This window comes from Glycine max, chromosome 20 (assembly GCF_000004515.6).
Source record: "Glycine max cultivar Williams 82 chromosome 20, Glycine_max_v4.0, whole genome shotgun sequence".
NCBI lineage: Eukaryota > Viridiplantae > Streptophyta > Magnoliopsida > Fabales > Fabaceae > Glycine > Glycine max.
Window position 1 is genome coordinate 36354905 of NC_038256.2, and position 23381 is coordinate 36378285.

At 27.6% G+C, this 23381-nt stretch overlaps 1 protein-coding gene and 1 non-coding gene across 4 annotated transcripts; both read left to right on the forward strand.

Moving 5' to 3' along the window:
• Nucleotides 1-4741: 4741 nt before the first annotated feature.
• TRNAG-UCC (transfer RNA glycine (anticodon UCC)) lies at nt 4742-4813 on the forward strand. The gene has a single exon. It is a non-coding gene; the product is annotated as a tRNA-Gly (tRNA).
• A 7815-nt stretch (nt 4814-12628) lies between these two features.
• LOC100784929 (lipid phosphate phosphatase 1-like) lies at nt 12629-19578 on the forward strand. Of its 3 annotated transcripts, none has more exons than XM_041013047.1 (9): nt 12629-12726; nt 13008-13100; nt 14215-14445; nt 14757-14844; nt 15277-15386; nt 17026-17116; nt 17560-17748; nt 17872-17931; nt 19145-19578. In XM_041013047.1, the coding sequence occupies exons 2-9, from the start codon at nt 13041-13043 to the stop codon at nt 19339-19341; spliced, it is 1026 nt and encodes a 341-aa protein (XP_040868981.1). In that variant the 5' UTR covers nt 12629-12726; nt 13008-13040; the 3' UTR covers nt 19342-19578. The 3 variants fall into 3 exon arrangements, with proteins under 3 accessions (XP_040868981.1, XP_040868982.1, NP_001239809.1); XM_041013048.1 differs by having other exon boundaries at nt 12638-12845; NM_001252880.2 differs by lacking the exon at nt 12629-12726 and having other exon boundaries at nt 12928-13100; nt 19145-19575.
• The last annotated feature ends 3803 nt before the right edge of the window (nt 19579-23381 follow it).

Here is a 23381-nt window from a genome sequence, read left to right on the forward strand (position 1 = left end):
TGATTGAATGTGTCTAAATATAATGTGTTAGATATGTGTCTATTGAAGACTTTCTCGTTTATACCTTAAACAATTCTTTTACTCCCTAAAAAAACAATTATGCGACTCTTATACCCTCTCTTATAACCTAATAATGGATGGATTTAAGCAACTTTGCTTAGAAACAAGGTATATTCAATAAATATGCTATTAAATTCCTTGGAAACTTACTAACTTATCCAGCACAAAAATTAAATCGTTATCTCGTACTAATTAAGTGGTTTTATCCCATTCGAGCATAATTATTTTCAGTAAAAAAAATAATAATCTATTAAAAAAAATACTTAAATGATCACTTGCTAGCTTAAAAACATAACTACTAAACATTTTTTTCACTGCAACGTAAATACTAAACGCAATTACCGGTTATTTAGCCATGAAAATTTTTTAATAAACATTTTTTGTCATTGAGATATAAAAGATTTTAATAAACATTTATAAAAGAAGGAAATAATTTATAAGATAAAATCAATTTATATATCTTAATTTTTGGAGAAATTAGATAATAGGATTTTTATAAGGTCAAAGTGCATAAAGTAATTAACTTGTAAAAAGAAGTTTAATTATTTTAACTTTTTTTTTTGTTTTCTAATGAATACACATTGAGAAGATTATTCAAACAATACATTAAAACTAACGAAGTTATAAGGTTTAGTGGACGAGGCTAATCCTAAAAAATATAGGGAACCAAAGTTTAAATTTTCGTTGAAAGGGGATTTTGTATTCAATGCTTAACATGATCTTGGGTGTAAGTTTAAATTAATATGAATGAATAATTCTCAAGCAGGAGTTTATAGTAACAAAAACGTGGAACAAAAAATCTGAAAAAATTGAATTAACTTAGAGAAAGGAATTAATTTAAATTTGTATGAAAATAATTATTGATCAAATTTTATTTATCTTCTGATCTAATTTTAGATTAATCTCTTTTCCCAAGGGACTGGATGGTTAAAACAAAAAGAATTAGGATAATTATTGTATTAAATAAAAAAAAATACTTAAATTTATCACATTTAACATTTGTAATTAGGATCAAACTACATACTAGTCGTATTTTCCTATGTGAATTAAAGGATTAAAAAATACTTATTGTACAAATAAAAACAAAAAAAATAATTATATTTATTGCATTTGACACATATAATTAGGGTTAGACTACAAATTAGTAATGATTTATTTCTCTCGAAGAATTGGAAGATTAAAAAATATCAGGATACTTATTTATCAAATAAAAACAAAAAAAATAGTTAAATTTATTGTATTTGACACATGAAAGGAGAAAAAAATTGCACTTGTATTATTACATTTGAAATGTAGCATATATAAATAATGATATGAAATTGTTTTATGTTTGTTCTATATCTATTTATAATTTTGTATTTGTAGTTTTTGAATTGAAATATATTGAAAGAGGTGTAATGTAGCTGCATTGCTTTTTTTTTAAAAAAAAAAAAAAGAAGAAAAAATAGACTACTGCATTGGTTGTTTCTACAAGTGATGTAAAAAATGGAATTTTATATTTATCATTTAGTACATTCATTGTATCGTCCATTGACGCAGAAAATGAACTTTTATATACAAGTTGTAACCTCAATTTATTGTGAAAAGTAAAGTTTTCATATTGGTTTTACATCTACTCATGAAAGCAATCTAAAATATCAAAACTCATAGATGTTAAATATCTTTTATGTATTAGTGTTAGTGGCTATTTCGATTGATTCGAAACCAACACCAACATTAGCTAAAATACTCAAGATGTCAATTTAATTTCATAGTTATTAATTTTTTGTGAAATACTAATTATTCTAATTTTTATTGGTAGAAAAAAAATGAAATGAATGTTATGCATTTTAAAGAAGTAGAATCGCTAATTTCATGCTATGTGTTGTTGTACATGTCTTTTTGTTTATCTTACAATTTGATATTAGTTTTGACAAACTGGATTAAGCATTTGTTAACACAAGTTTATTACTATATCATGGATTTGTTAACATGAGTTGAAATTTAGAAGAAAAAAAACATATTAAAATAGATGTGATATACATACAACCATTCATAATAATTTATGTAACATTATTTTATGTCTCTACTCTTCACCTTCTTATTTTACATTTCAATTTTTAACTTCTTTTACAACATTCTTTATTCTTTTAATTATTAAATAAATGTATTATTTGCTATATATATATATATATATAATTATTTTGAAATTTATAGTTAAAATAATTTATAATGAATTAATAATTTAATTTTTTTACACCAATAATACAGGAAAATATAACTCTTTAAAAATTATAACAATAATTTTACTTTTCAAATAACTACGCATTGTTAACGTCGAAATACTGCTTCACACAGCTTTTTAAATGTACAGTATGTCTACCAATAATTTAAAACTCTTTTACAACATTTTTTTCACTAATTATTTTATTTTATTTATATAATAAATTTATAATAAATTTAATTTTTTTAATATAATAAATATGTTTACCTTTTTTAACTTATTACTTTTTTATATATATATAGAAATAGAAATATTTATAAAAAAGAGAGAGAATATAACATTTTTCATATTCTAAATTAAATATTTCAAATATGTTTTGAGGAATTATTAGTCATTACTAATTAATATATAAAGTAAATTAAGACCAATAGGGTTGTTGGGTTAGTTTAGTGATAAGGGATTTGAATAGTATTTATGCACGAAGTCTTGAATTTGACTTTTATTGTTATTTGTACATAAAAATTAATTAATATATTCAATTTTCTATCTTTAAAATATAATAATTCTAGCTCCAAATTATTTTTATTGATGTCTAAATTTATTACACATAAATTAAGGAGATTTTAATGAATATAAATATGATTATATGTGAACTATTTTTTTTATTAAATATCTGATTACCTGTGATAAAATGATTTTATAACATTTGTTAAATAAATTTATTGCCTTATAAATGAAGCAAGTTTAAATTTATTTTAATTTATTGTATAGAAATGTTTTTTTATATATAAAAAAACGAGTTTATTTAATAATTATTTTCTCGAAAGATGACAGTGGTGTATGACCCACCTCCAGCCAATTTCCTAAGATGCCGTTGCCAACTCATGTATGACCCCACCTCCTTTGACCCCAAAAAACAAACTATGGCTCACCTCACTTTGAACTTTGAAGCATCACAGGAAGAACGAGGAAGAATTGCCAACGCCTTGCACATTGGGGAATCGCAAAATGATGCAGAAACTAAAACTAAAAGTACTTATTTAAATGGAGGGTAACCTTATGATCTAGCCTAATTTTAGTACTTCAACAAGCTCAAGAGGGTGATAATGCTAGCTATACTAGAACATAGGTGATACATGTGAAGACAAACTAACATTTTAGTTAGTATATGAATTAACAGAGTAATATTACGTGAAAAGAGATTCTATTTAGTAGTACTGTATGAGTCTATGATACGCATTTTTATTTTTGTTGATAAGACTTAGGCTTAGATTTGAGTGGTTTATAACTTATAATTCTATCATCCGAATATAGTCGTGAAATGGCGTGAGTGGGTACACCAATCGTTAGAGTACAACAATTCTTGAATATAAAAACATTTGCATGGAAGGTATCAGTCAAACATGTATTTTTATTTTTTCAAAATTATTTTCATTTTTAAAAAATTAGATTTCTAAAAATATGTTTTATTTAATTTCTTGTTTTCTATTTTCAGGAAATAAAAACACTAAAAATTTATGATATATTGACTTCTTGATTTAATTAAAATTATATTCATTTTTATTGAAAATATTTTAAAAAATCTAACCAAACACATTTTTATCATCAATTTTTATTTTCAGTAAAAATGAAAATAGAAAATAGTCAAACCAAACATCTTCTTAAATTCTTTAATATGAAAGTAACTAGTGCAAATTTCAAATAAAACTATATCAGAATTGTCACATTAAAACTCTTTAAAATAGACCTATATTAATTGTTTTGAAATCACCAGTCTTATATTATATCTCTTCTCATTAACTAGATATTCAATTTTAATGAAACAGCCATTCAATAAAAAAAAGAAAAACTTTTTGTATTTAATTCAATAGCCTATGATAGAAAATATGATTAATTACACGTAGTTTAACGGATAATAATAAGTAAACTGATAGTTTTGTTTTAAAGCAAGTAAAATATTAGTTAATATGGTGGGTATTTGATTAATAAAAAAAGGGTAGTATAAAATGAAGAATACGCATTGAGCATTATTCTAAAACAGAGCACACGTTTTTCAGTTGCATTTCAATGGATATAGATGTCAAACATATAAGCTCGTGATCGATAAGGTAATATTGGATTTGTTTTCAAAATAAAAAATTAAGTGAAATACATTTTTTAAAAGTTCTTAAAAAATAACTTAATTTTCATAAGGAAAAAGAAAAATACGTAATTTTTTAAAAAGAATCAAGTAAAAGTACTTTTTAGAAGAAAATTGTTTTTCTTCTCTCTCCCTCTCCTCTCCACCCTCTTGTTCTCTTGTTGTTCTGCCTTTTTCTAAATTAGTTTTAGCCTCCATTATTACAAGTTACAATATCCCCTTTTTCAAGTGATTTCAATGGTATATTGTTGCCAGCCGCATTTAAAGAAATAAGTATAATCGAGTTTGTAAAGAAAAATAATTTTTATAATTAAACGTGTAAAGACTGCATAACAACAGCGTTTGTAGTCCAACGGTTAGGATAATTGCCTTCCAAGCAATAGACCCGGGTTCGACTCCCGGCAAACGCAATTTCATTTTAATTTTAATCTATGTCTAGAAAATGAATTAGAATTAGAACCAAAATTTAAAAAGGATATATCAATGTAAATTCAAATAATAGTGTTTCTTTTTTTTTTTTTAATCCAAGCCCTTAATCGAAATAATAAACCACTTAAATATTACATTCGATTTTTTACGACAAAATTAATATTGCTTATTCCCGTTTATTTTTTAGTCGAATTAAAAACCCTATATTAAGAATTCAAGTAAAATTACAAAAATTAAATGAACACATCAATTCTCAAAAGAAATTTCACTCACAACAAAACAATATAAGATTCAACAAAGTAGGGCTAATTTTTTGTTTTTGGTTTTGGACAAGTACGGTTACTGCTCACATTGTCCAACTCTCAAAAAGTAATACTTTTACTTGGAAAAATCATATATATATATATATATTTGGTTTGGCATATAAAGATACCAGAAAATAATACAAGAAAAACAAACAAGTAAAACATTAATTTGGTACTCAAAATTTATACAACTAATCAATGTAATTACTGACATTACAGAAATACAATAACTAGGTCTTGAAATTAGCCAGCACTTTTAGTTAATTTAATGTTTCATAGTTATTATTACATAAATAAACAAATAAACTTGATTCATGAATTGAGTAAAAGTCAACTTCATAGTGGTGTGCATTTGTCAATTTAATCTCTAACATGTGAATGAAAGGCCAAATTGATTCATAAATTATTCAAACTTACGAATAGAGTTTGTTTTATTCCTAATTTTAAGGATTAAATTATCTACTAGTATCGTTTCATGGATAAAATTAATAATTGAATGTTGTAGTTAAAAATTATTATTTTTATAATATTAGAAACTAAACAAATTAATTAATGGTAATAATTTTAAGTTCAAGTTAATATTTTACTCAAAACAAAACAGCATCTTGAGGAGGGTAAAAGCCTAGTCTGGCTTAAAGACAAACTAATTGGAAACTATGTCTTTACTTGGGGATACGATCAATCTTGAACAATATAATATAATATTAGCGACAAAATGTAAAAGAAGAAAGTATGGTTTACCATCATTGAAGGGTTGTAGTCAAGATTTAAATCATGGTAATGATCTTATATTATAGCCAAAATAGAGAAAGATATGGATTGAATCTGTAGTGTGATGTGTGATGAGGCTACTAAAGCCTACTAAAATTGAATATTCGCCCTATTAATGCCGCTCTAAAACAAACACTAGTCTTTTCATAAAAGGAGGATGAAATAGCCCCACTATCCCAACTTGGTATGGAATTTCTGTTCAACTAGCATGAAAAATGAGGTGGGTCTGAAATATTTCTCTGGGTCCATTATGACTAATCTACTATTTTTTTTAAGGCTTAATATAGTGCCTAATCTACTATATGGTGTATGTGTAGGTGGTCAATGATGACACCACTACTATATTCTTCTTGCTTCTGTGTAAAATTTTATAAGAAGCACTTCAATAACTTGAAGGGATGATTAGGACAGAAAATGAATAACTGCTAATTTATGGGCGAATTAGCACACCGTAATATAATGTTTGGGGTTCTTATTTTATTACGACTGTATAAATTTTAAACTTTTTTAATATTATATAGTATAAAATATTTATTAATTTTATCGCTTTGTAAAAAAGTTTAATTAACAATATTTAAAACAGACAAAACATTACTTGAGAAACACATTCATAATCATTTATAATTATAAATTAACTTATAATGAAAAGTTAAAGAGATGTTAATTTTATAGAATCTTTTTATATTTCTAATAATATAATATGAGAATATTATTTCTAGATTTTTTTTAAAAAAAAACATGTTTGATTATATTTTAATATTCACTGAAATAGTTTTTTAAAATTTAAAATAATTTAAATAAAAAAATAAATGAAAGAAGAATTTATAATTTTTTATTGACAAATATTAGTGGTTAATTATTAGTATTTTGTTTGCAGGAAAAATTAAGTTAACCACCTTTTTCTCCTTTCCTTCTTCTTTTACCATCAAACTAATTTTATAACTTTAAAATAAAAACTTACATTTATGTTATTAGACAATGAATTCTCACATTCTGCTGAGAATATCACTTCTTCATCCCCTCCTCATGAGAATAGAAATGTAGGAAAATATGATAAAAAAATTATAACATTTATAGGAATCAATAATATCCATAGATATTTTTAAAAAACACTAACAAACATAGGAATATTACATTTCCATATATACATTCCTGAAAATGGGAGCAATTTAATCTTGAATTTATAATATATTCTTTTAAACAAAAGCCTCCTAAATTATAACTCGTATTTTTTTATATATATAGAAGGAAACTATATTTTTAAATATTAAAAGAGATCAATTTAAACTTTTTTTTTAAAATGGGAGCAATTTAATCTTGAATTTATAATATAGGAATTGAGTGTAGTATGACTCTTACAATCAATTCACAACATACTATAATTAGTTTATTTAAAGCTAAAACTGATGATTTATTGAAATTTACAAATGTTTATAAAAATAATCTAATAACAAAAAGGTCCTGTACCCAATTGAGCCTTCAATGTTGGTGTTTCAAGAAGGGTACTGAGAACATTAAGGTAAGAGTGCAATGTGCCCAAAGCATTAGAAGACAGAGTGTGTGCTCTTTAAGGAACAGCCATCAAGTTTTAGGATGGATTGGGCTCACTTTACTAAGCACACAATCCAACCTTAGGGAGCCCCCGCTTTCGTTTTTACCTTTTTAAGAGCCCCAGGTTGTCGCCAACTAATCATCAACCGTTACATTACAGATGCTCCAATAAATCTTAAATTCTTAAAATAAATAAGATAAGATAAAATACAATAGTTAAGACAAAATAATATAAGATGATTATTTTTTCATCATTCAGAAAATTAAAACACAACTATGCCAACTGCCAAGAGCATCAGCCAACAACGATAAGATAAATATTCTTTTTATTTTTTATTTTAACGCATTGTTTAGTATATTGATATGTATTTAGTCAATAGATGCTACATCATCTGCAAGATCATGACCAGTGTACAATGGAATGGCCTTCAATTTTTCAAGCTGGCCTATCAAACCTTTTTACACTATGATTTGGATTTTCTAGTTCAACCAATTCTACGAATTACAAGGTCTTTGTCTGCTTCAAGCAGTTTGAAAAATAGGACCACAATTTTGGAAACAACTCTTAAAAATAAAGGTATTCTTTTTAATAAACCTAGGTGAAGGTCCAAAACATAAATTTTCTATAAAAAGTTAAAAACTAATTAGAAAGACTTCTACTTTTGAAAAGAAAAACCCATAAAAACTAGACCAAAGTAAATCTAAATAATAAAGAAAAAACTATCAAACAGAAATCCAGGTCGGATCTGTTCACAACCCATCATTCATATTTATTATTTAAAAAGAGTAAAAAGAAAAGGAAAAAACTGAATTCAAATAGCAGTTGGTTCTTGTCCCCTGTTTTGTTTTCGTCTTGCTTGTCTCTTCGGTTTTCAGTCTTGCCAATTGTAATTCAGCAAATGTCGTTTCTATTTTTTTTTTATTTTTATTTCTACGTTAACAGAAAAAGAAAAGAATCATATCGCAATGGTGTCCAAGTCCACAAAAAAAAAAAAAAATGCTACTCACCCAATCCACTGAAGTTGCTAAATTTTAATCCATAACTTTTTTGGGCTTGTAGCTCATAATCTATAGGGAGCTACTATTTACGCTATCAATTTTTTTCACTATCCACGTGGGTAGTTTTTACTAATTTTCAAAAATATCTTTCCCACGAAAATATAATTTTGTTATTCATTTATACAACAAAATCTTGTTTTTGTTTAGTAAAAAGGGATGAAACTATTATTTCCAAACAAATATATGCAATTGAACTCATATATTACCTATGTTGTTGGTAGAATCTGATTTTGAGAACTCATATCAACAAGTGGAAATAACTTACAATTAAAAGAAGAAAAAAAATGATACTTACCCAATCCACTGAAGTTGCTAAATTTTAATCCATATTCCATAACTTATTTGGGGTTGTAGCTCATAAGTATATTTAGTAAAGCCCAATTGCAGAATTTAGCAGTGAACGTAGCTATCGACGTAAAGAAAGAAATGGAAGCCCAAATGTCGCCAGATAAAAAAAAAAAAATATTATCCGTTTAATCTTTGCCATAGAAAAAACTGTTAATAATTTGTTAGGCCACATCAATAAAATCTTACATTTTCAATTTCGTTAAAAACTTAATCAGTTAATTTTGATTCGTACCAATTTAATTTTTTGAGAATATAAGTAAAATCAGTTTTTCAAACCTTTTTTTTCCCTAGTTGTAAAAATACATTTAAGGGAGGATTTTACTTTGGGTTAAGACCTTCGGTAGCAGATTACAGGACTAATTCTCATTTCGTCCTTAATTTTATTTTCACTACAAAATTCTTCAAAAGATTTATAGCGTGTTTGAACACGCGTTAACAGTTACATTTAACATGATTTCAAAATCCAAATTGAAAGGATTCATTATACCTTTGACATCACAGCTTTCTTACGGTTCAATCGCATTTTTAAACACGCCACTAGTGAGTTTGAACACTCACATCAGAAGTAAACACTAGCTAGTTAATTATTTTTTAATTACATTATTAATGACTTACAAGTTGATAATTGAATGATGTAATGAAAACCAATTACTGTGAGCAATTATTGGCAACTAGAACTAAATGGATATACGGTAAACCACTAAACCATGATCGGTTATAGAGAAAAATGCCACAAGATATAGACAGCTCTCATAATAAACTTGCCTTAAAGTGTGTTTGATAGTGGGGGAACTGAGAAAGAAAAAAATAGAGAATAAATAATGCGAAGTCTGATGTGAATCTCATACTTTTTATACTTTATTTTAATTTAAAAATATATTTTTAATTTTCATCTTCTAAATCAAATACAATCTTAAAGCCAAAAAAATCTTAGGGCGAGGCTAATCTAGAACAAGTGGACGGCAGAGAAGAAGGGTCACCACTAAGCTTCCATTTTGTGACGAGGAAGCTGTCATTTCAAACTTGTTGACCGTTTCCTGCACATTTTAGTCTCCATTGAATTGGCCCAATTGCTGCTGATTTTGGTATTAGGTGAAACCATTCATATTAGTAGGCATGGAATAATGTGTGAGTGTGTGTAACATTTTTCTTCTGAGGGCGTTTCAGAAGCGTGTAAGCCATTTCAAAGCTCCACCCTCTGCTATAATTACATGACTAGATTATTTGACCCGCTGCTATTGCCTATTCTTTGGATTCTTTCGATTGCTGCTCTTTCTCTCTTTACGTGGATTCTTTAAAAAAACGTTGTACTTCAGTCACAAAGTCTTATTAGCATTTTTACCAAAAGAAAAAAATATCTTATTTGCATAGTTTTTTTTTTTTATATATAAATAGTATAGTATTGATATATATTTCTGGGTTCGACTGACGGTATAATTTGTGACGCGTTATTCTTAGAAATATTATATATACAGCATTACATTCAAGTGTAAGTATTTGAAATGTTAATATTGTATTAGTATCATATTTGAATAATGGAGAGACACGTAAGTTATATTTCATTGACTAATTAAAAAAAACACACACACACCGAAACCCTTTAAAATTAAAAGATACTATAACAATCGCCACCAAACATTTTTTACTTTGAAAAATAAGTGGGTAAGGCAACTCATCTAAATAATAAAAATACAAATATACTGAAAAATAAGTGGGGTAATATATGTACGTATATACTAGTATATTGATTTAAAAAGGTAAATGAGACCAGATGTAAATGTATGAATAGGAAAAAGGATATGTGAATAATAAAATTTGGAATTGGATTAAGTTTGAGATTAGGGAATATAAAAAAAAAGAAAAAAAAAAAGGACGAATCAACCTAACTTGCATGTGAAATACGCAAAAATAATAGGTCAGCATACATAATTTAACATATACTATTTCCGTCTCGATTATAAGATGAAGTAAATTTTAAAAAAACTAACTAAACATTATTACAAGTATATAATCAAATAATTCTAAGTGTAAGTTTTTTTTTTACACAATCATGATCTCGAAATCAAACTATTCTTGTTCATATTTAAATTTTATTCAAAGAGGGGGACATAGCTGCATAAAAAGAAATTGTGTATGCATAAATCCTTATGACTGATATTATTTTGATTTTGTCATGTACTCTTAAAGTTAAAATTAATGCATATGCAACACTTGGTCCCATATGGAAAGGTTGTGCGACCTTTAAATTTAATAGCCAGATTAACTTGGACTGACCCCGTCTTGCAAATGGGTGATGTGGACGTCTTATCTACCATATATAATCTAGAATTCGAATCATTTGATGAATAAATTAAATCAAAATCTCTTGATCAGGAGTAGAAATTAAAGTTACTTTAATTTTTCCAACTATAATGTATTGCACTTGAACAGATAACCAAATAATCGGCATCACCACATCATTCTGACTGTTCCATAAGAATACACTGAATAAATTAATTTAATTGTTTCTTTTTTGAAATTTTAGATAACGCCTTTCTATTGCAATTTATCATAACTAAAATTGCACCATGTTCCATTATTTAATTCGTTGAATTTGTTTAAAAAGAAGAAGAAGAAGAAGCTATTATTCTGTTCAAGTGGAATGATTACCAATAGTCTATTTTTAAAAGGTTTGTGTGTCTATTTTTCCTGATAAATCGGATAATTAAAATAAAAGAATGGTTATGAGTTAGATTGAGTTTAACTATAAAAAAAACTTGCAACATGTAGTAGTGTAAGTATAACAGTGATGTTATTCATTATTTTAACATTAAATAGTTACTATTTGATATTTAAATAATTATTTTTAATTGTGTTTAAAACATTGTTTTAATAGTGTTATTTTGACACTTCTCTTTAAGTTTCTCCGGTGTATGGGGAAAAAAGACATTTTTTCACACATAAAACAATTTTTTTACACATGAATATAATTTCAGATTTTACAATGCTAAAAATATTTTATCATTATATTAGATATTAACTTTTAAAGTAATTATTCTAAAAAAATAAATATTGGCTTTATAATAGTAGTTTTAAAAATACATTTAATATAATTTGGAATAAATTGATAATACAAATAAGTCAATAATACAAATATAACATGAATTGGATGGTCAAGCAAGAAAAAAAAGAAAAAGAAATATTTGTTTATCTTCTCTACTAATAAAACTACTATTCTAATAAATTACAATTGTTGATAAAAAAACAAATAAGTCAATAGTATTAACTGTTACCATATATTCGATGTAACTTTTCCGTGAGAATCTTAGGTTAGGAATCTTAGTTTCTTCTTATATTTTTATCTATTTTTAAAAAATAACATTATTGTATGAAAACATATTTTTCAGTAATATTTTTTACAAAAATTTTCTAGAAATGAAAATCTTATTTTCTCGAGATAATTTTTCTTTTAGTATAATAAAAAAATATCATATTACTATTATTAAATCAAGATAACTAATAAAAATATGACGTAATCATTTGATTTAAAAAACTTATCTAAATATTCCGACTAATCAACTCAACGTATTATATTAATTTCCAAAATTTATGATTCCAGCTTAAAAAAAAAACTCTCCCTGACAAACCCTCCTTACTGTGTACACACAAGACAAAAAGTAGAATAAAAGTGTATTTTTTTTATATATATTGAAGTGTAAAAAATATTATAGTCAGTATTTTTAATTAAATTTATTAAAATGTTCATATATATATATTTTTTAGAGAAAAGGAATAGGAGTTGGTTAACGGATCTAGAATTTGTTGAAGCAGGAACCGCTCCATCTCGCCCCGCGCCAAACCATTTGATTTCAAAGCGGAGAGTTGAGTTGATTCTGTTTTCTTCTCCACAATCACAACAGTTTTATTATCGTATAATTATTTCTGATAAAATCTTGAACATCTTTTTCTCTCATTCTAAGAATTGGAGACTTTTCAAAAGGTAACAGCACAACAGACAGAGGAAGTTGATATTTCTCCACTTGCACACTCCCATTTATATTTTATTTTCCCCGTTTCTGTTTGGGATAAGACTTCTCATTTTCTCTATATCCATCCTCTCACCATTATTGCCTCAATTTCATACTTTCTTTCATGATCACAGTTTAGGGACTGCAAATTCTCTGCTTCTCTACACATGGAGCCGGTGTCGCGTGCTAATTTCTTTTCATTCCAAAGATTTTGGCTACCGTTTCAGGTACTTCTTAATTTAACTTCTCTCCGATTCCGCTTTCTATCGTTTCCTTTTCTCCTATGCAGTGGTAGTAGTAGCACTCTGTTTATTTTTCATCCACAAATTTCTGATAACAAAAAAGATATTAGTCTATTAGTAAAATCGAATGAGATGAGTTCGGCAGAGCATACTCTCAAAATCAAATAAAATGGTCCACAGAAGAATAAAATTCAGAATTTCATCATTCTTTTTGTCAATTTTATAAATTCTTCATCTCACACGGTAGCATTTCATTTTTTTTAATAAAAATTCTGGTAAATTTTGTGTTGCATTACTCATTTTCAATCTATTAATACATTTACCAGATTTTTTGTTTCGCAAAGCCATTTGAAAATTTGTTTTTTTGCAAGGTCTATGTTGACTTCAAAAACCTTGATAGACAAATTATAGACAAATGAATTGCAATTTCAAAAAACCTTATCGTTGTAGTGGTCATAATTTAAAACCATGATTTTTGCCAGCCAGATTTGTACTCTCCCTGTTGGGGTCCCCATATGATAAGTTTGAAAAAACCAAACATGTGGTGTGGCTGGAAATGTTTCAATTCCAAGTGGTAATTATTTACTCTTGCCTTGTCAATTAGAGTATATGTACAGAGTTATAAGGTGAGTTGAATGATTAAAGAATGAGAAAATGGGAAAAAGTCACAATTTAAATTCTTTTGTTATCAAAGCTAATATTTTTAACAATTATTATTATTATTATTATATACGAGTGCAAAAAAGGTATTCTTTGTCTAACTTGGAAGTTAGTTATATATATAATTTGGTGTAACTTGTTTTTAAAGATGTAAATGCTCTTGAAAGTTAGAATAAATTATATAGTAATTTACAATAGTTGAAGGTAAAAATGACCTGAAGAAAAATGACACTAAATAAGATTGTTCTTGTTTTTTTAAAGCTGTAACTACTCTTGTAGTAGTTTATAATAATTGAAAGTAAAACTAAGCAGAAGAAAAATGATACAAAATGAGATAAATATTATATATTATAGATATATCGTGCCAATTTCGTTCTGAATTTTACCCTCTGAATTTAGACATTTAGTTAGACGTTTTCTTGATTGTTTATTACGGCAGGGACAGGGAGGGATGAGGCAGCAAGTTGATCCCTCGGCTCACACAATCAAGTCCCATGGAGCATCACTTGCAAGAAAACACGCTCGTGATTGGCTTATATTGCTGCTTCTCATAGTGATAGAGATTGTCCTTTTTGTCATTCATCCATTTAAACGCTTTGTGGGAAGGGACATGATGGAGGACCTTAGATATCCTATGAAAGAAAACACGGTGCCTGTATGGGCTGTTCCTGTAAGTGTTGTTATTCTTTTTTTTACTGCATAACTCTAATTTAAAGTTCTCTAGGTTGCTTCCTAGTCTTAGGGGTCTTTTTGTTTGCTTCTGGTATCATTTTTTATACCTGCTCAACATTCAATTATTTAATTGTATGATTATAAATTTGTCATGTTCTTGGGAAATTTGTTCAAATATATGATAGAAAATATTGAGAGGGGCTTACTTTGTTTGCTTCTCGCACGTCTTCTTTATGAGCCAACGGCTTGTTTTTTATTTGATGCTAGTAATTGTAATTATTTTTTTCTTCTTTTTGTTCTAATGATCAGTTATATGCGGTTCTGTTGCCAATGGCCGTTTTCCTTCTCTTCTATATGCGCAGGAGAGATGTTTATGATTTGCACCACAGTGTTCTAGGTAACATTTTGCCTTTGGCACATGTATCATCTTTGTATATGTGAAGAGTATTTTAGTCATTTAAATATTAGGCCAACATTTGATTGTTAATTTTTTTTATCTAATTTTTTAAATAAACTTATTCAATAGAGAAAATGAATAGTGTAAAAAGTTGATTTTAAGGAAGAAAATGAATATTTGAATTTGCGTTAATGAAGGAAACAAACAGAGTTCATATTTTGAATTTGATAATCTTAAATTATTAAAGAAAACTATTAGAGTTCATATTATTGGAGTAAAGCTATTTCATTAAGATAGATTTTGGTAGTTTTGTTGAAAATAAAAACATATAACTTGCTAAAACGTGAAATTCTGAAGGTTAATAAACGCATGTGCATGAATATTTAGTTGAGAAATTGGTGAATTGGTGTTAATGTGCTTCATTGCTAGCAGGTTTGTTATTTGCTGTTCTGATAACTGGGGTCTTCACCGATGCAATAAAAAATGCAGTTGGCCGGCCTCGCCCAGACTTCTATTGGCGTTGCTTCCCCGATGGGGTAGAGGTAGGAAAATTAAGTGCCACTGTATAGTTTATGTCAATATACACTACACTACAGGTTCTTGTTATGTGTTGTTTTGGTAAAAACAAAGTTTTTATTGAAAATTACGATAAAAATATATTAATAACATTAAATATTTTATTTCTTTATTAAAATATTTTAAATTGTTTAATCAAGAAAAAATATTCTGTTAACATTTCACACAACAATCAAGTATTCATTGCTGTTTTTATGACTCTCCTCAGTGTCTGTTTGTATGTCTCTTGAAACAGAGTTTGTTAAAAAGGCAAAAGTGTGTTTGTTTTAATGTTAGATAAGGACTTTGTTATTTCTCCGTTAATGTAGCTTTGAAATTTGTATAGATAGATGAACAAACGCGTATTTTATAACTTTTTTTATTATGTATTTTATAACTTTCGATAAATGACTGAGGTTTTAATAAATATTGATTAAAGAACTAATAAGTATTTTTTTATATTAAAATTTACAATAATGATGCGCTAAAAGTCATGATAAAAAACCAAAAATTAGTGGCGTAAATGGTTTAGTAATTTGTTTAATGAATGCTTGAGAATTGATTTTTGACTTAGGAATGAAGTAATAAGTATTTTTTTATATTATAAGTTACAATAATGATGCGCTAAAAATCATAATAAAAATATAAAAAATTAGTGGCATAAGTGGTTTAGTACTAATTTTTAATGAGTGATTGAGACTTTATTCTCGGCTAGAATGAAATTGTGATTAAACATACTATTGTATCACCAAATGGACCGATCTAGTAAGAGAAAGATTAATGAGTATCAATAAAACTCCTTATACTTCCCTGTCCAAAACAGCACATACTGTGACCTGGACTTGGAGTATGTACTCTATAATGGTCTTAATTTCTCCTCGCTCCATCTTATCTTATCCTTTGTTGGGACATGTTTAATACTCAGAAATATTGGTAGCTTTTTTTTCCCAACTTTATCCTTCGTTCTTTATACATTCGTCAAAGCATTTGATATTAGTTTTGGGAAAATAGATTATCTTTTCCTTTTTAAGAGAAAAGTATTACAAATACCTACTTCCGAGAAAAGAATATTCAATCTCATGGTTAATTTTCTATCTATTTTTTTAAAAATTAAATCCAGTACAAAACTACTTCACTTCAGTAGTACTTTTAGACACGTGTGAAATAGTACTATCCAAAATGTTTTTGTTTTTACTCTTGGAACTGAATAAGGAATTTGCAGTTATAAAAAAAAATGCACCGATGATAAACATTGAAAATCAACTTTATTTTAAAATGAAAAAATGTTTTAACAATTTTGGACCCTTGGATTTATAACTGCACAACTCAAAAACCAATAGCAGGGGATTCGGTTTTTGTTCCTTCAGCTGCTTGTGCTATACTGCTAAGTTATGTATACGGGTTCCACAAGAGCTATAATAAGACCCTTGGATTAAAATATTCTAGATCCACTTTTGTGTTTCTTCAATTATTCTTGATTTTTCTTTTTCTTATTGTCATAACACGATGGTTTTGTCTGCGATGTGGATAAGAGTTGTCAGATGTTTCTAGAAAAGTATACCTGTCATTTTATACAGATGGATAAATGCTCATTATTAATCGTTTTCTCTTTGATTAACCTTACAGAATTATGATAGTTGGGGAGGTGTGGTATGTCATGGCAATGCTAGCGATATAAAAGAAGGACACAAGAGTTTCCCAAGCGGCCATACATCATGTGAGCAACAATTATAGTATATACAGAACTTAAAAATTCAATAGCTTGATTTATTTTAGTTAAAAGTTAAAACTTTACTTTGACAATTCACATACTAAAAGCCAATATTGAAAGACAATGCCGGTTTTCGAGATAAAAATCTACTAATTTTGATTACAGAATAACATCAAGCATCTACCTGAGTGTACCCAAGTTTTCTCTATCTATTTCTGTTGCTGTGGTTCCCTTCTTTTCATGTTTGCTTTAGTGGGAGCCTTTATCAGATACTGAAATGAATTGTTTCCAAGTTTAATGCTAAATTTTATTGCGGTGAAATGTGAAAATCTAATGCGGATTTGATATATGTAACGCTATATATATTAATTTATTCATCCTTATACTAGCTCATTTGTACAGAAAATTGTTTATGGATAGACCTTTGTCTGATAAATTTTGTTCTGTAGGGTCCTTTGCAGGTCTAGGTTTTCTGTCTCTGTACCTATCGGGGAAGATTAAAGCTTTTGATCGCAAAGGGCACGTGGCAAAATTATGCATTGTGTTTCTTCCTCTACTTGTTGCTTGCCTAGTTGCAATCTCTCGAGTGGATGACTATTGGCACCATTGGCAAGATGTGTTTGCCGGAGGCATTCTAGGTTTGTTTTTATTTACTTCAAAATGTAGTAAAAGGATCCGGCCCACAGCCGAGCACTATCAAAACTAATTTTGCAAAAAATAAATAAAAGTTAAACTCATCTTATACTGTATGTTTCTTCCAGGGCTTGTTGTGGCAACCTTTTGTTATATGCAGTTCTTCCCTGCGCCCTATAATGATGAAGGTAACACCCTTGTCTCTTTTATTACTATCACCAGCAGCATGCGAAATGTTTATATCTTGATTTATCCAAGGTTTTGATTTTGCAAAACAATCATTGATGGAATGGAATATTAATGTTTTGATTTCTTCCGAGGCTCTACCTATATATAACATATATGACTATTTACATAATAAATTTAAATGTGCCCTCATATGTGTACTTCATTGTTCATATTGATTCCTTTATGGCCTGATTTGTTTTTTTTTTTTTTTACTTACTTAAAATTCAGTTTTATATTAATAAATCCAAAACACATCTTTAAATAGTCTAATGGACTTAATATTATGATAGAGATGTAATAAACCAGTTTAAGCATCCTTAGATTAAGTTGGGTTACATCTGCATCATGTTATGTATATATACCAGTTGGGTAAAATTTAGCCTTTAATTAACTTAATAGTTATATAATTTTAAAATATTATAGGAAAATAATACATGTCACATGTTTATGGTAAAGGGTATTTGACTATGATATCAATATCTAGTTTCTCATAAACTCAAATTCTGTAATTATGTACCATTGTGTCTAAGAGAAGTATTAGTTATATGTATATTCTTTATTGTTAGTTGAATTTTATTAAATTATGAAATAATGTAAATTTTATTCTTAATGTAGTTAGTATCACCCATAATTTTATATATTCTAATATAAATTTCATTTAATAATTAAAAATCTAATAAAAAGAATATATTGAAAAATATGTTACTAATTCTCTTTTTACCACCAAATTATTATTTCATTTGAGAACAAGAGCAGATTTTACTGGACAAAAAGCCAGGTCAGGTGGAAATTGGTTGTATTGGAACAGTTTAATTAAATTGGTTGTATTGGAGCAGTTTAATTAATTTTGGCATATAACTCCTTTTCCTATGTATGACACTCAGAAAATATTTAAGGTGGATTTGGTTGGTAATGATAGGTGGGCCACCAGAAATTCTTTCATATTTATTTATGAATTTATGTCGTCCAAAAATAATTCATATAGTACATTGCATCATATATATTTTTCTATATGAAGTATATTTCTTTGAGTCTCACCCTTGGAAGTGGCATAAGGTTTTACTGTATGTAATTTTTTTTTGGATTAATGGCATTCACCTACAGTGAGTAGAATTATGCTCTGATGCAATGAGTTTAGAGCTGCACTTTTTAATTAATTAATTCCTTTTTCAGGATGGGGTCCATATGCATATTTCCGGGCAATGGAGGAATCACGAGCGAATGCAAATATTAATCGGGAATTACCAGTTGGGCAGGCCATGGAGGATCGGGTAACGAATCAAGAACCAAGGAGAAATGGTGATACCACCTTTACCCCTTACTCTTACCGTAGCCCAACCTTGGAAGCCATGGAAATGGGACAGAAGTAATAGTCTTCTATAGCACTAATCTTCTCCCTAGCTACCTAGTTCCTTACTTTTGTGTATACTTATGAGCTTCTCTACACGGCAACCACTAGATTTAGCTAATTGTGCAGCTTCTGTTTCTTCTTGCATTATTATTATTATTGGCACTGCCACTGTAAAAAATGAAAAATGACGGCTTCTTTCCGCTGAATTAGATTATGTTGATAGATGGTACGTTAATGGGATCCCATTTTGACCTTATAATGGGGATTGCCTACTCCTGTCTGGCTAGCATTCCTTTAATTATAAAAAAATAAGTATTAAATTAGTTTTTTTTTAAATTAATTAATTTAGAGGCTGAATGAGAAATACAGTGATGAGCTAATATTTTAAACAAATTATTTTAAAACTTATTCTTTAAAATATTGTTATCCTAACTTATCTACCTGAGACTAGAAATGACAATAGATCACGTTCTTTGATTTAACCAAAAAATATATCATGATTCTTATTTGCTATAAGATATGTTTTGTCAGATATTTTTAAATAAAATTTTAATTTAATTATTATTATATTTTTAATCAATAATATTATTTATTTATCAAATTTTCTTATTAATTAAAGTGAGTAATGAGCATTGATATTTAGGTAGCTAAAAGGAAGAACATGGTATTAATATTAATTATTGGATTGGACTTAGAGGGTAAAAGTGCACCCATCAAAACCTTTCATTATATTCAACGGTTCAAATCTTTTCACTTCAAAATTAGTATTATAAAAAAAATAAAAAGATGTCATTAAACTAAACAAGAAAAAACAATAAAGTATTCCATGAATGAAAGCATTGCACGAGTGTTGTCTATGTTAATCACATCTAAAAACAAACACATGAAATCACATAATTACAGGCCCAATATATATATATATATATATATATAATACTACTGTGAAAATATGTACTATAATACTCAATCTCTACATGACACGCACACGCTAAGGGGCACAGATAAACTCTCAAGAAATTAAGGATATGTTCGATTTAGAAGATAAGAATAAAAAATAAAATTTAAAATTAAAATAAAGAATGAAAAATATGAATTCCAAAAAAATATAATTTTTTTTAATATTATTTTTCTCCTTTCTATCAAACAAACCATAAAAGTAAAATAATGAATGCTGAATAAGACACGCTTAGGCATGTTTTGATGGTCTGGGGAAGGCATGATATAGCGCGATCGTATATGCCGACTTCACGTTTCTTCCAGTTGGCGCCAACTTCTTTGGCACGTTTAACGTTTTTATATATATATGGCTGTGTCGTCTGTGGGTCACGAATCTGTAATTATGAACAAAATAATTAAACGCGAAGAAGATTCAAGTCATTTGTTTATTGTCAAACCAGTGCACATATGATTCAAGTCATTAGTAGTTTTAGCGATATTATGTGATTCTGTCAGTAAGATGAAAGTGAAATTGGACAAAAGAAGTAACTAGAGATTTAATTTAAAGAATCTAAAGCTAGATTAAAATAATTAAGGTTAAATTAAAGTGTAAATTTTATGAGGACTAAAATTGAAAGTTGAGAATATTTCAAACATTGAAAGCACACCTTGTCACATTTGATGCTATATTAGATTAATAGTTCATATGCTAAAACACGTACAATTCACTTCACAAAGGAACTAAAAGCGTTGACAGATTTTTTAAGATCTATAACCAATTAACATATTTTTAGAACTAAATTTATTTTTAAAAAATAAGGAAAAAAACATATTTGATTTAAAAAATTATCTTTTCCTTCTTTTTTTTTTCCTATTTGGAGTAAGAGATTTCTACAACCGACAAATCATAAGACTAATAGTCAAAATATAAAGATCATTAATTTTTTTTTCCAATAAAGTCTTTATTTTCATAAGACTAATTGTTAAAAGACGAACTTGTTTAAACTAAAAAAATAATTTTAAAATAAATATTTTTTATAAAGTGTTTTCTTAAGAAAAAAATAATATTTTTTTTTAAAAAAAACAGAAAATTGATTATTTTAAATAAAAAATTTAGATAAACACTTAAGAAATTATAAAATTACTTGTTTTATTTAAGAAAAATATTTTTTCTAAAAAATAAAATTAAAAAAACTGGTCCAATATTTCACACCAAATAATTTGAAATTTACTAAATTTCTCATAATTTTCTTTCTATGTAATTCCTTTTTTTATTTTCTCTTTTTAATTTTTTCAAACCAAACAAAATGTGAATATTTTCGTAAACATACTTGTGTCTAATAACTTTTGGATCAAAACTAATAATTAGATAAAATCCGATTGAAAGTGATAACTTCACATTCAAATGGAAATAAACGTCGAAATATTTTCACTGCAACTAACGCTATCCGCAACCAGATTCCATTGGCAGTTCTCTCCAAACACGCCAAGTATAGGAATAGAATAACAGCATCGATCATTTCATGAGATGTAATCGACGACACCGAATTACCAATAAATAATATCATTGGAGGGAACCTGAGAAACTTAACTTTAGAAGGAATCAAATAATAATTAAATAGTTGAATTAATAATAATAAAAAAAACATTAAAGTTTTGGATGCTCATGCTCATTCACCCTTTCAATTTCTGAAACCTTGAATCTCTTTCCCGCTACATTGTCTCTTTGCTTGCATAAAAAAGCTCAAAGTAACATATGGTGTTTAAGCTGTCGGAAAGTATTGCCTCCATCTTAAGTGTTAACGAAGTGACAGTTCCAATGTCTCATTTTATTATACCCCTAAAGGGTGACCACAAAGCAATCTTTTGCTCCTTTTCAACATCAATAAGCTCAGTCTTTTGCCCTTTTTGTTTTTATTATAAGCTTAGTTAACATGTACTTTTCATGATCATATTTGGCTATATGTTAAAACAAAAAAATCAGGAATTATCGGGGGAAAAGAGGGTCTCTTTCTAACTATGAAAAGTGAGGTAAAAATTTAAGAAAAATAGTCATTTTACCAAAAAAACATTCTACCGTATGAAATTAATGAGAAATGCAGAAATAGAAGAAGAAAAAGTATATGAAACTTGCATACGAATTTTTCTCTCTTCAATGGAACGAAGAAAATCACGAGTAGAGGACTCATTATAATAAAAAATGAACAATGTACTGATAAAAGAAAGATGAATGAGAAAAAAGTGATTTTCTTTGTTTTTCATTTTCAAACGCGTTAGGACAAAATTATTGGCAACCGGTTTCTAATCCTAATACCAAGTAGCTGAACTAATAAACACCCACTGACATAGAAAAAAGAAGAAGTAATTAACTGTGTATAAGTGTATAATTTACATTCAGGCGTTCCTCTTCAAAAAATAAAAAGGTCCATTTAGGTGTTGAAAAATTCAAAATAAATAAAATGAGTGTTGGCTTGGTTAGGACCTCAGACCGTGACCCTGCAATGTGACAAGCTTACACAATAACTTCTAATGTATTATGAATGGGGAGACATTAATGCAATTTTGAATGAGTAGTCAAAAGGAAGAAAAGCAAAAGCGAAAGAAAAAAAAAAGAAGAAGCCTGTGAATGGAAAATAAGTGTTGATAAAACAAAAGACTGGTATTTATTTTATCAAAGATAGTTTTAACGACAAAATAATAAATAAATGCTAATAATGTTCAGATTTTAATGGTTCGCTTACCTTTAACAGTAAAGAAATCATTGGTTTATTTATGCATGCAGATTGCAGGGTGGCGGTTTGTCACCACCCGCTGTTTTTAGAGTTTACTCGTGTTTTTTTTACTCCTCCATAGTACGGAGTCAATAATTGAGAAAACAAAAGAACAAATTACCAACTCCATGTTGTGGAAAGAGAATCACTATAACTAGAAGGTTAACCAACTTTATTTTTAACAATACTATTATATTAAAATTATTATTTTAAGATTTAACTACCCATATCAATCAAAAGTTTAACCTTGTATACGGTATATTAAAAAGTTTGTTGGTTTAGCTGTTTAAGTTATAAAAGTTGATATTTGTAAAATAAATTTTAGGTTTAAGTTTTATAAACATAAAGTTAG